The sequence below is a fragment of the Pipistrellus kuhlii genome, unplaced genomic scaffold (assembly GCF_014108245.1).
Source record: "Pipistrellus kuhlii isolate mPipKuh1 unplaced genomic scaffold, mPipKuh1.p scaffold_m20_p_7, whole genome shotgun sequence".
In the NCBI taxonomy this organism is placed as follows: domain Eukaryota; kingdom Metazoa; phylum Chordata; class Mammalia; order Chiroptera; family Vespertilionidae; genus Pipistrellus; species Pipistrellus kuhlii.
This window is the reverse complement of record NW_023425573.1, coordinates 36,015,530-36,028,050: the sequence shown is the minus strand read 5'-3', so window position 1 is coordinate 36,028,050 and position 12,521 is coordinate 36,015,530. Positions and strand designations below refer to the sequence as shown.

General features: G+C 35.0%; 1 protein-coding gene across 3 annotated transcripts in view; it reads left to right on the top strand.

Moving 5' to 3' along the window:
- The window catches only part of MTX2 (metaxin 2), a 52,301-nt gene extending 45,279 nt beyond the window's left edge, over positions 1-7,022 (top strand). For all 3 annotated transcript variants that reach the window (XM_036421504.2, XM_036421505.2, XM_036421506.2), the window contains 2 exons: positions 911-987; positions 6,568-7,022. In XM_036421504.2, coding sequence (XP_036277397.1) covers positions 911-987; positions 6,568-6,751 — 261 coding nt within the window. In that variant the 3' untranslated portion in view covers positions 6,752-7,022. The remainder of the gene's footprint in view (positions 1-910; positions 988-6,567) is intronic.
- Positions 7,023-12,521: the final 5,499 nt, after the last annotated feature.

Sequence of the window (12,521 nt, the reverse complement as noted above, 5' to 3'; positions counted from 1 at the left end):
TTGATAGTAATTCTTAATTGTACTTGCATTTAAAGTAAATTGGCTTTCAAATTTTCTTTGCATGTCTTCTGTAGGAAATATTATTTATGTTTTATATGTGACCTATTGTCAAATTTAAATATACTAGTATTAGAAAAGACTAGGGGCCCGGTGCATGAAATTCGTGCACTGGGGAGGGGTCCCTCAGCCCAGCCTGCCCGCTCCCCATTGGGAGCAGACCTAAGCAGCAGTCTGGCCTCCCTTTGTGGGAGGCAACCGGGCTGATCGGGGGAAGGCGCCAGCCCCATCACCCCGCTGCTGCAGCCACTGCCAGTCAAAGCAGCCGCCAAGGTGTTTTCATCAACACAGACTCCAGTCCCTTCACCATGAAAAAATGACAACTTTCTTTAAACATTTTTAAGATGTGTCTTTCATAGGATATGACATTTCTTTCTTTTTCTTTTTATCCTCACCTGAGGATATGTTTCCATTGATTTTATCTCCCCCCGCACACCCCCAAACCTTACCCCCCCAGGCTTGGCCCTTGCCCAAACCTAAAACCTCCGCCCCAGGCTTTAGGCTTGGAAAGGGGAACCTCCCTGTCCTGCCCTCCCAAATGTAGGTTTGACCCCTTCCTAAGCCCAAAGCCTCTGCTCAATGGCTGGCTGGGAGTGACCTGGGTGCTGAGGAGGTTCCCATGACCCAGGTATGTATGCAAATTACCATCTTCATTGGGTTAATTTGCATACTCACTCTGGTTGGCTGTGGGCATAACAGGGGTACAGTCAATTTACATGTTTTTCTATTAGGTAAGATTACCTAAATTTATATTTTTGTTATAAACTGTTATAAATAGTTTTAGACACTTTTTTTTTTTTTTAATGTTTTGCTAATTTAAATACTTTTCTTTGGATTCTGTTGCCTATATTAGGTTTTGGAAGATGTTGACCAGTGCTGTCAAGCTCTTTCTCAAAGACTGGGAACACAACCATATTTCTTCAATAAGCAGTAAGAAATTTTATTTTTTTAAAGTTAGTTTCTTGTCTATATTGTTAGGTTACAAACTTATTTTATCATGGATAAGTTGTTTTATCAAGAAATATTTGTGAGCCCTGGCTGGTTTGGCTCAGTGGATAGAACATATTTGAAATAATTTTACCTAGATAAACATTTTTCCTTAACAGTTGTGATTAAAGAATAGGTTTAGTTTTTAATTTTAATTTCACCCAACTGTTTAGTTAATATTAACATGCAAGAAAATTACATTTAGGAAAAGGTAACTTGTATTTGCACTTTGTTGTGGCTTTTCTCATTTCTTTATCTATCACAGGCACTTTTACTTTAGAAGAGTAGTGAAAAGAGTACTGGCTTAAGTCAAGACATATAGTTCTGGAATCCAAGTTAGAGGCCCTGAATTCTATTCTTGACTCTCCTGTGTGTCTTCTCCTTACCCTCTTAAATTAGAATAAAACTTTTTCCTTGCTTACCTACTGGGGTTGTTGAGAGAGCTCATGAAAGAAGCCCAATAGCTTTACTTGATGAGAGAAAGGGAAAAAGGGTCATTGAGGGAGATCTTGCAGCAAGAATAGTAATTGGGAAAAGAAGACAAAGAAGCTTAAATGGTGGAAAGGCAGAAGAAAATGAATTTGAAAAATATTGTAAATAACATAAGGTAGATACTAAAACATGTGGATTTTTATTCCTTCAACTATAGTGTTGGTAGCTTTTAAGCATCTTGAGTCATATTTCTGAAATGCAACAAAAACAAAATTGGCATTACGCTATCTTGATTGATGATGTGTGATCTGTTAAGATACCTAAGCAAAGACTACTTGGTCATTAGTTCCCTTCAAGTGTAGACTTGGAATGAAAAAATAAAACTTTTCTTAAAGTGATATTTACATATGATCTTTTTAATAAAGGAGAAGAAATAGTAGATATATATATATATATATATATATATATATATATATATTTTTTTTTTTTTTTTTTTAAATCAAGAAATATTTTAATCAAGAAAGAGTTATAGTATTCCAGAATATTTTTGACCTCCTTGCAGGTCTGTTTTCCAAACAAAGTCTGTTAGCTAGAAGCAGTTGGTTAAAGCTAGGTTAAGTTGAATGAGGAATTGGAAAAGGAGTTAGGTTTTAAGAAGAAAAAAATATTGCTAGTAACCATTAAGTAAATGGTAAAATTTGAAACTATAGCTTCATATTCAGATAGGGAAGTATATTGAAGAAATGGTGCAAGAATTATACTTGGGAATCTTAAGAGAAAAGTTTCTGGAAGGAATAGGATTTTATTGAGATTTATTCAATTAAGAAATCACCCATTAAGAAAATGAAGGGAAAATAGCTCAAAAATATCCAAACGCAAAATATAGAAAAAATTAATGGCTAGGGGCTTGATTTACAAACTTGAATGACTGTTCTAAAGATTAGTGGCCAGTATTTAAAGAAAGGATATGTGGGTTATTTCTAGTTGTCTGAAGACATGACAAGTTAGTGGTGTAATTGGAAAGAAAGATTAAGGAACACTCGGACAAATTCATCTTTTTGAAACTAGACTGACTGAGACAGAAAGAAAAGTATGGAATCATAATAAGTAAAGCAAAAAAGATGAGTGCAAACAATTTAAATGTGGGATGTTAGGAAAATATTCACATTTACAGTGCTGTTTTATTTTAATATTCACATGAAAGAAGAGTAGCAAACCATCAGAAATGTGGAAAGAATAATAAGAAGGCAACAAATTGCTTAGGACTTTAAAAATGTATTTGTCACTCTGGGATATCTTTCTAATAAAAAGTCTATAAAGATAAATGCAATAATATATGTGAAAGATGTTAAAAGTCTTAGTAGGAGAATTGCTATCTACAATATATCCAAATTACAACTCACCAACTACTTAGTAAACAGAAGGGTACAAATGTTATGTTTCCTGTCCATATGATATAGGAAAGGTAATTAAAATGGTAAGTACTTAAGGATCTTGGCTTAATTAAATATTTCAGTAGAAATATTGGGTAAAATGTATTTTTTGTGCTTGTCTTGCATATGAGTTGCAAACATTTTTCTGAGTTTGTTGCTTTTTTAAAGTTAAGTTTATTGTTATATAATTTACATATAGTAAAATTGACACTTTTATATGCATAATTCTGTGAGTTTTAGTAATAATATATAGTTATGTTAATCACTGCTATAAGAATACTTTGTAAGAAGAAAGATTTGAGAAAATTGGTAATTTATATATGTCAGAGTTAATAAATACAAGTAATTGCTGAAATTTGTAAGGATGGCAATAGATGTGCATTAGTTTGTGTGTGTGTGTGTTTTGTTTGACTTGGTATATTATATTCTACTTCCTGTTAGATGTTGTAGAGCATGCATGTCAAACTCGTGACCCATGGGCCGCATGCAACCCACAACGAATATATTTGCAGCCCAGCCAGTATAACAGTATGAACAGTTATTTACAATTATAAAAGGAAATAAATCTCCTGTCAGACCCAGAATGACTGACATTCACCTTGGGTCAGTTTTGAAAGTAATCACTGTGAACAAGATTTCTCCCAAAGCAGGAAAGACAGTAGCAGAGAAGAAATGCCAAGTGTCAGAAAGAAAACATTAATTTTATCATTGCTCTTGTTCTTTTTTTATACTATACTTTTTGAAATAAACCTATTTCTATGAAAATTGAAGCTTTTGTTTTTTTGTGGCCTTCATAAGCTTAAATATTGTTTATTTGGCCCATGTTAGCCTTTGAGTTTGACATGCTTGTTCTAGAATAACTGGCCACAAAACAGCTATTTTTATGTAACTTCAGATCAATTTTTGTATGTTTGTTATCCATATACAGTTCTGCACCTTTTGAGTTATGTGGACGTATATTTGGAACTAAGAACATTTTTAACACTTCAGAGGCATTTCTAGACCATACCAGGTTAAACATACATTTATACTTCCAACTCATTCAGAGCATTTATTGATAAGGATGCTATCTACACTTCTGGGAGTTGCACCGGGGAATATATTCACCTTTTTATGGCTGTAGAATAAGAAGCAAAGGGTAGTTCACCATAAAAAAGGATTTGAAAAATAAATTTTGCATTGGTAAGATAAGATATATCTTTTGAGAAATGTGTTTAGGGATATGGAAGTTTTGATGTTTATATTATTTCTCACAAAGTGCCAAGGCTCTACATTTATCCACCTGCTACAATTTATTTAAATGAGGCTTGTGGCCTGTCGGCTGCAAGCTTGACATGCTTGATCTACATCCTTGGTTCTTTCTAGAGATCTGGTTTTATTTTTGGGGGGGTGGGTGGGTAATATATATTTAAAATTTATCTTTATTATTGAAAGTATTACAGCTGTCCCCTTTATTCCACCCATTGACCACCCCCCCCCCACACACACACATACCAAGGCCTTCTGTACTATTGCCTGTGTCCATGGGCTATTCTATATATATAAAAGCGTAAATGACCGGCTGACCAGCTGGTAGCTATGATGTCCACTGACCACCAGGGGGTAGACACTCAATGCAGGAGTGGAAACCACAGGTGTGGAAACATGGATTAGACTGATGAATCTCAGAGGGAAGGGAGGGAGGGGAAGAGATTAACCAAAGATCTTATATACATACTAGAGGTCTGGTGCATGGATTCATGTACCGGTGGGGTCCCTTAGCCTGGCCTGCAGTGATCAGGCCAAAACTGGCTCTCCAACATCCCCTGAGGGATTCCAGATTGCGATAGGGTGCAGGCCAGGCCAAGGAACCCCACTGGTACTTGAATCCATGCACTGGGCCTCTAGTGCTTATATAAGTTCTTTGGTTAATCTCTTCCTGCCCTCACCCCCTTGATAGTACCCCCTTGATAGTCAGTCCATTTATAGTGATATAATTATGTTTCTGTTAAGTCCAAGCACTTGTGTGTTTTTGTTTTTGTTTTTGTTTTTGTTTTTAAAAACCATCCTATTGTATTCCCTCTTAAACATGGCCATCAACTGTGCATCTGACTTTTATGAAAACTTCATGAATATGTCAAAAGAGAGAAAGAGACTTTGAAAAGTTAAGTATTTTACACAACTTAGGCAAGATGCTTTCTTTTTGTTTCATTCAGCAAATATTGATTCAGATCCGTAGATATTTTACTAAGAACTGGGGATATCAAGATATGTGCAGTGTTACCTTTAAATAACTTGAAGTATAATGGGGAAGGGTTAGTTACAGTTTTAGTGTGTTACCACCTTTTTATTGATTCATTGAATATATGATTCTGGAGTTTAGGGGAAAGATTAGGACTGGAGATAAATATCTGGGAATTAGTGGCATAGAGGCATTTAAAGCCATGGAACTGCATGAGCTCATTTATCAATAGTGATTAAGGCCACAGCTAGTAAGTAAGTTAGTAGCTTTAGGATTTAGATTTGATAGGACCCCCCCCACCCCCCAAATCTATCCTGCTAAACCAGATTACTATAATATTTTTTCAATTTAGGTAGACTAACACATGTTTTCTCAAAAACTTGTATCACTATAGGACTAATAACAGTAATCTGTAATAATAAAAGCATAATATGCTAATTAGAAGTGCCAGAAGAAAGCCAGGGCCCGCAGCCTGGGTAAGGAAGGCCTACTCTTGGATGAATTTCATATATCGAGCCTCTAGTTAGTTCATAATTATCATGGTTATCTTAATATAATGTAGACCATTAGTCGTAGGTAGATAAATTTCATTTTTTTATAGGGAAACCCCCTGGAAAAATTTTTGTTGAAACCACCTTCATTTTTAAAGTTAAATCACTTTAAAAATGGTCAAATTAAAATGATATATTGGCCGAAACCGGTTTGGCTCAGTGGATAGAGTGTCGGCCTGCGGACTGAAAAGTCCCGTGTTCGATTCCGGTCAAGGGCATGTACCTTGGTTGCGGGTACATCCCTAGTAGGGGGTGTGCAAGAGGCAGCTGATCAATGATTCTCTCTCATCGATGTTTCTAACTCTCTATTCCTCTCTCTTCCTCTCTGTAAAAAATCAATAAAATATATTTAAAAAAAATAAAATAAAATGATATATTGTTAGTATATGATTGGGTAATCAGGTATTATTTTGTTGTCCTGCACCGCAGCGAAATCCTCTGTGCTTTGTCAACATTTTGTCTATGCATCTATTCACACATTCACTAAATTCTGTTGTGTAATTTGTGTCCATGTCTTAGAATATCTTTCTTGTTTTTATCTCTCTAGCACCAGGGAAGGTTCTGGCACATTGGCGACATGCTATATTTATCTAGTGAACAAATTAATGAATAAGATGAATATGATCAGTCATACCAATATAATTTTAACACATTAAAGTAATGCTACTACTTCAAAAAGCAAGGCACACACTAGCAAATCATAATTAAAATTATTTTTCATATCTTATAACAAACTAAGTTAAAACAATAAATTCTATCAAGTTGGGTAGAATTTCTTTCTGTGAGTTTTTCTTTTAAATAGAAGAATAATATGTTTTTAAAAATAGTATATACCCTACCATACAAGTTAAACACTATGTTACTCTCATTTCTACTTTCGTTTTAGGCCTACTGAACTAGATGCACTGGTATTTGGCCATCTGTACACCATTCTTACCACACAATTGACCAATGATGAACTTTCTGAGAAGGTGAAAAACTATAGCAACCTTCTTGCTTTTTGTAGAAGAATTGAACAGCACTATTTTGAAGATCGTTTTAAAGGCAGCTTATCTCTTAGATTGTCCTAGAGTTATGTGTTAATTTAGTTGTTGTTAAAAATTTTAACTTGAAATATGTTACTTGAATGATATGTGAATGGTATCAACATTTTAAAACCAAAACACTGCTTTTGAAACCTCAAAAAATTATATAATGTATCTTGTACATGTACTTTATACTGGTGTTTCTGTACAAATTGAAATAATTCTAATGAATCCATTTGATATGTCATACTCTATATCTTGAAAGTTTTGTTTTCTTGAAACTTGTATGCACATAAAAATAAACTTTAAACAACTATATGGCTTCTGTATTTACTTGGTCTTTCTGAGAGCCACTTTCTGAGCTTTATTCATGGAGTAAGCAATGTCTTTTCTCAGGCAAATTATTTGTGTTCCTATGCCCAAGATTAATTTGCTAGCTACATGGTCATAGGAAAAATGTTCCTAATAAGTATACTCTTGGAAAATGTGAATGATTACAAGGTGATTAAAGCCTTGAGCAGATGACCATTTAAGAACATTCTTCATGTCTAAGGTTAATTGATTTAGGATGGTGAACACACAATACAGTGTACAGATGATGTGTTGTGGAGTTGTGCACCTGAAACCTGTATAAGTTTGTTAACCAGTATCACCCCAATAAATTCAATAAAAAGGAATAAAAATAAGCTCAATTAAATTTAAAAACATTTAATCAGAGCAGCTATAATTTATATTGATAAAGGGATAGTTTCAAGGATCTTTTTTTTTTTTGTTGAAACTTTGAGATAATATTTAATGCTTTTTTATTCTTTTTGAGGGGGAGAAAGGATAGTTTTCACAGAAGTATCAATAAGAGCTTATATATAAGCATTAAGGATTATATGTTGTATCCTTTTCAAATTTTCTAATATTTTACATAAAACCAGGGATGCTATGAAGAGTCAGATGTAAAAATAATTTCTATAATAATATTACTTTTGTATTTTTAGGTACCATGCACGCATTTTTAACTCATTTAATCCTTACAAAAACACTGCAAAGGTTATTATCCCCAAATCAAAAGAGAGGAATGGAGACAGAAAGGGTAATACCTTGCCCCAGGTCATAGAGTTATAAGTGGTAGAGCTGGGATTCAAACGCAGGCAGTCGGGCAGCTCTCTGGCCTTTAAGGAACACTATGCTTATTTTTGTAGAAGATTATAAATCTATACACTATAAGGCGCACATTACAGTCTCCTTAGTCTAAATCCCCCATAAGCTTTGGGCTCTCTCTTTGGACTACAGTGCTGTTTATTATAGCTTCCATGAACTAATTTTGTAATGTATTTTATTATTAAAATAAAAACATCCCAAGTTGCCTGGTTTTGCACAATTTTTATGACAGGTTTATTATATATACTTAAATATTCGCACAATTTTTATAACAGGTTTACATATATGTATACTTAATCCTCACTTTCTATTGTTTTTTTAGAGAGAGGAAGGAAGAGTCAGAGAAACATACATTCGTTGCCTCCCATATGCATCCCGACCTGGATTGAACTGGCAACGTAGGTATGTGCCCTGACTGGGAATCAGCCCCGCAACCTGCAATCCATTAAAATTAATTCAATATGGACTATACATTTAAATGATGTAAGAGCTAAAACAATAACACTTCTAAAAAACGAGGAGATAATCTTTAGAACTTTGGATTAGGCAAAAAGATTTTTTAGTTATCAAGTAAACGTAATTAAACCACCATGTAGTAAAATATTTTTTAACTGAAGAAATTGATGTTTACATAATTTGTGATTCTTGAAAAATCTCTGGATATACAGGATGGGGCAAAAGGAGGTTTACAATATTAACTGTCAACCTATTTTTGACCCACCTTGTATCAAAAAGCCACATGTCTCAATCCAAGCTAATTTTCTATCTCCCTGGGTCCCCCACCTTGGTTGTCGGTATTTAACACCACCCCATTTAGTCAGGGATCATAAACTTACTTGAGAAGTCAGGCATATGGTGATTAGAGGGAGACAGACTGGATATTAAGACAATAGGAATAGTGGGGCAGCAGGCTGTGCCAAACTGGAGAATGCATCTCTCCACCTAAAGCATTAAAATAACATAAAAATTCAAAATAACTTGTCTGCCAAACACACCTGTAAATCATATTCAACTGGTTGACCACCATCCATTGACTTAAAATATTATTGTACCATTTAAAGAAGTTTCTCAGGGGGCAAGAAATATCCAGAGAAGCTCTTCAAACAATACATATTCCTTTACCATCTGCCTAATTGACTACTCATATACTATCTTGATATCTATTGCTGTGATAATAATTAAGATGATGGCCTTAGTTACTGGCCATCACTAACCGTTTTCTTTTTGCCAGCAGAGAATGTTAATATTGTTATGGGCTTTAGCAAAACTACATTTTTGTGCACAATTGCGTTATTAGAGAAATAACCATATGTAGCTCTCAAATGACCCATATTAACAATGACAAGTACTTAGGCAAGAATTCTATCTTCTCATTTATTATTTATTCATCCATTCATTTATCCATTCAATAAATATTTAAATGTATGCAAAAATGAGTTAGTGGTTTCTTTTCTCAGACGATACTTAAAATTTAGTGTTGGGAGGGAGAAAAGGCTAACACTGGCATTCAAATGGCGAATGTGGCTGAGATGGGCTTAATGAAGCCTCCCAGGATCAGCTGGAGTGCTAGCAAACGCTCCATTTCCTGTGGGTTTATTCCTCACAAGCTGAGCAGAGCTTCCACAGTTCTCACAACAATTATCACCCACTTGTTCTGTAGGTCTCAAGTTTTTTTTTTTTTTGCATTAGTCAGGTTGAAGGATTCATGGTATTAATCACGACTGAAGTTGTTATTTATCACCTGCTGGGTGAGAAATAATAATTTTGGCACTAGTGGGGCAGCAGGCCAGAGGTACCAAATTAAGTAAAACATCTAAACACTAGCAAGGATCATTTCTCTGATTAATGAATTGTTACAAAGAAAAAGTGCTACTCATTATCTGGTCTTACCAATACAAAGTGGAGCATGTAGGGAAAAAAAAAGCACTAGTGTGCTCAGATCAATTATTCTTCTCTTCCTCTCTGACTACAAGCATATTTGTGTTGCCAATCGCACTTTTTTTTTTTTTTTGAGACTAAATCACACAAATAGAGAAATGCCTTATATTTTAATAGAACATCAGAAAATATTTCTGGCTACTGAAACAGTGGTTTTTGTGACCTTTAAAAAATTAAAATGAGTTTGAAAGAGGTTAGGTAAGTTTCCTCTAAAATATTGAATTACCTCCTTATATGTGTATAAATTAAAGATTTCACTTTAATGAGTCGATACATTTTGTTTTTTCTACTTTGAACTAAATATCACAGAAGGGCTTATTTTTGGAAAGGGTAAATTTTCATTTTTGTTGTTTTTTTGTTTAGTGTTCTTCTTCTTCTTCTTCTTCTTCTTCTTCTTCTTCTTCTTCTTCCTCCTCCTCCTCCTCCCCCTCCTCCCCCTCCTCCTCCTCCTCCTCCTCCTCCTCCTTCTCCTTCTTCTTCTTCTTCTTCTTCTTCTCCTTCTTCTCCTTCTTCTTCTTCTTCTTCTTCTTCTTCTTCTTCTTCTTCTTCTTCTTCTTCTAGAAAGGTTTATTTTTACTCTAGCTTCTAGAGCAATCTTTACATTTCAGAATGCTATCTAAGAATGTCCACCTCCTGTCATGATGAGAGTAACAGGGACTGGATTTATTCTCCTTTAAACAACTAAAGCAATCAGACAAGCTATAGGAAACAGTGGTTCAGACTGAAGCAATAGTTCAGAATAGTGATCCTTGCATTAAGAGAAACAAGGTGAGTCCTTCATTTTCCCAGCTGCTGCTCAGTGAGCATGTCCAGGCGGTAGCACAGGAATGGGGAACCAAACAGCCCAGGAGGTTCCCTCAGTTGAGAAGTCAAGGGTTCAGAGTCTGAGAAGACGAAGGTGGCTAGAATTCACAAAGCAGAACACCAGAGGTGAGATAACTGCAAAGAGAGAACTCTAGAAAGCTGTAGAGGGTTCTGCTACTAGACTTCAATCGAGTGTTGATCATCACATGGATATGAAGACACTACCAAGAGTCAGGAAAGAACTTGTGGAGTAGTTGTTCTCATTCCAGAAGAGAATAAAGAATGACCTTTAAATACAAAAAGAACTATTGGAAAAGAACAAGCAAAACGATCTTTAGAGCTCACAAAGGGCTGGAAATCATTTGTGTTCCCACCAGTGAGCGGAAAGATCACCTGATACACATGGTCATCAAATGGAGTCTCCAGAAGGGTATTGTCTCAGAAGGGGATGAAGGCTGAATTAGTAGTAAAAAAATAATAAAAATAAAAATAAATCACACTGAGTTTAAACGTGAAAAAATTATTGACATTTAATGGAATGGTTTTGGAAAGCTTCATGGTGAAGGTAAACTGAATTGCATTTTAAAGGTAGGTAGGTAGACTTTGAATAGGGGATGACTTTTAGTAGAAGATCACAATAGGAATAAAGAGTGCCCTGCACAGTTTTGGGCAGTAGGTAAATCAATGCAGTTGGATCAGAAGATTTCTGTAGGATAGCCATGAAACATAATCTTATAAGTGTAAATTTGGACTTGATTCCAATAGACCTTGAGTGTACTTAAAGTAATTTCTACATTTAGGCAACATGCAGTTACCCTAGACAGAACAGTGTAATGGAAATTGTTCTGGGATTGGACTTCTGTTTCAACTGGTAGCTTTGTACAGCCCCAGGCAAGTGCCTCTGCAAGTTTTAGCTTCCTCATCTACAAAACAGAAATGTCCATACCTATTCAGCCCACCTCACAGGCTTGGTGTGAAGATCAAAGAGATTTATGAATATGAAAGCGCTTTGTGGATTTTTAAGCATCCCACAAATCCCAAATATTATTCTTATTGGAGAGAAGAATAAGATATGATTAAATTGGCCATTGAGAAGGATTGATCAGGAAGTGATGTGTCATCTGCCTCCTGGAGGTAGAAAGCAAACATGAAAAGCCTTTTCATTAATTTGAGTTGAGGTAATGAGCACTTGGATCAGAAACATTGCCAAGGAAAAGGAAATAAAGGGGCAGATCTGATAAAAACTGGAAAGGAAAAGTTTACAGGGCTGATAGCTAATCAGATGTGAAGGAGAAAGTAGCATCAAAGATTTTGAGCCTCAATGGAAGAAAAGGTATAATTGATGGAAAAGAAATTCATGAGACCTTGACAATTTGGAGGCCAGTTTCAGATATGCTGTGTTGGACATCCAAATGGAAAGGTCCAGTAGGCACTTCTATTTTTCTTTCTTTCTTTCTTTCTTTCTTTCTTTCTTTCTTTCTTTCTTTCTTTCTTTCTTTCTTTCTTTCTTTCTCTTTCTTTCTATCTACTATATATGACATCTCTCTTTAAAAAAAAAATTCTTTATTGTTGAAAGTATTACATATGTCTCCTGTCCCCCCCATTGACAGTTTTAAAAGACATTAGCCCTACAATGGTTGGGCATCACAGGTTTGATTCCCCATCAGAGTACATGCCTGGGTTGTTGGCTCAGTCCCCAATAGGAAGTATATAGGAGGCAGCCAATCAAGGATTCTCATCATTGATGTTTCTATCTTTCTTGCTCCTTTCCTCTCTGAAATAAATAAAAAATATATTAAAAAAAAATAAATGAAAGACTAAATTTTCACAATTTTAATTTAATGAATCTCTCAAAAAACCTGTACATAAAAGAGACCATTAATAACCATATAGTTGATATTGTTAAGATATAGGAGAACAA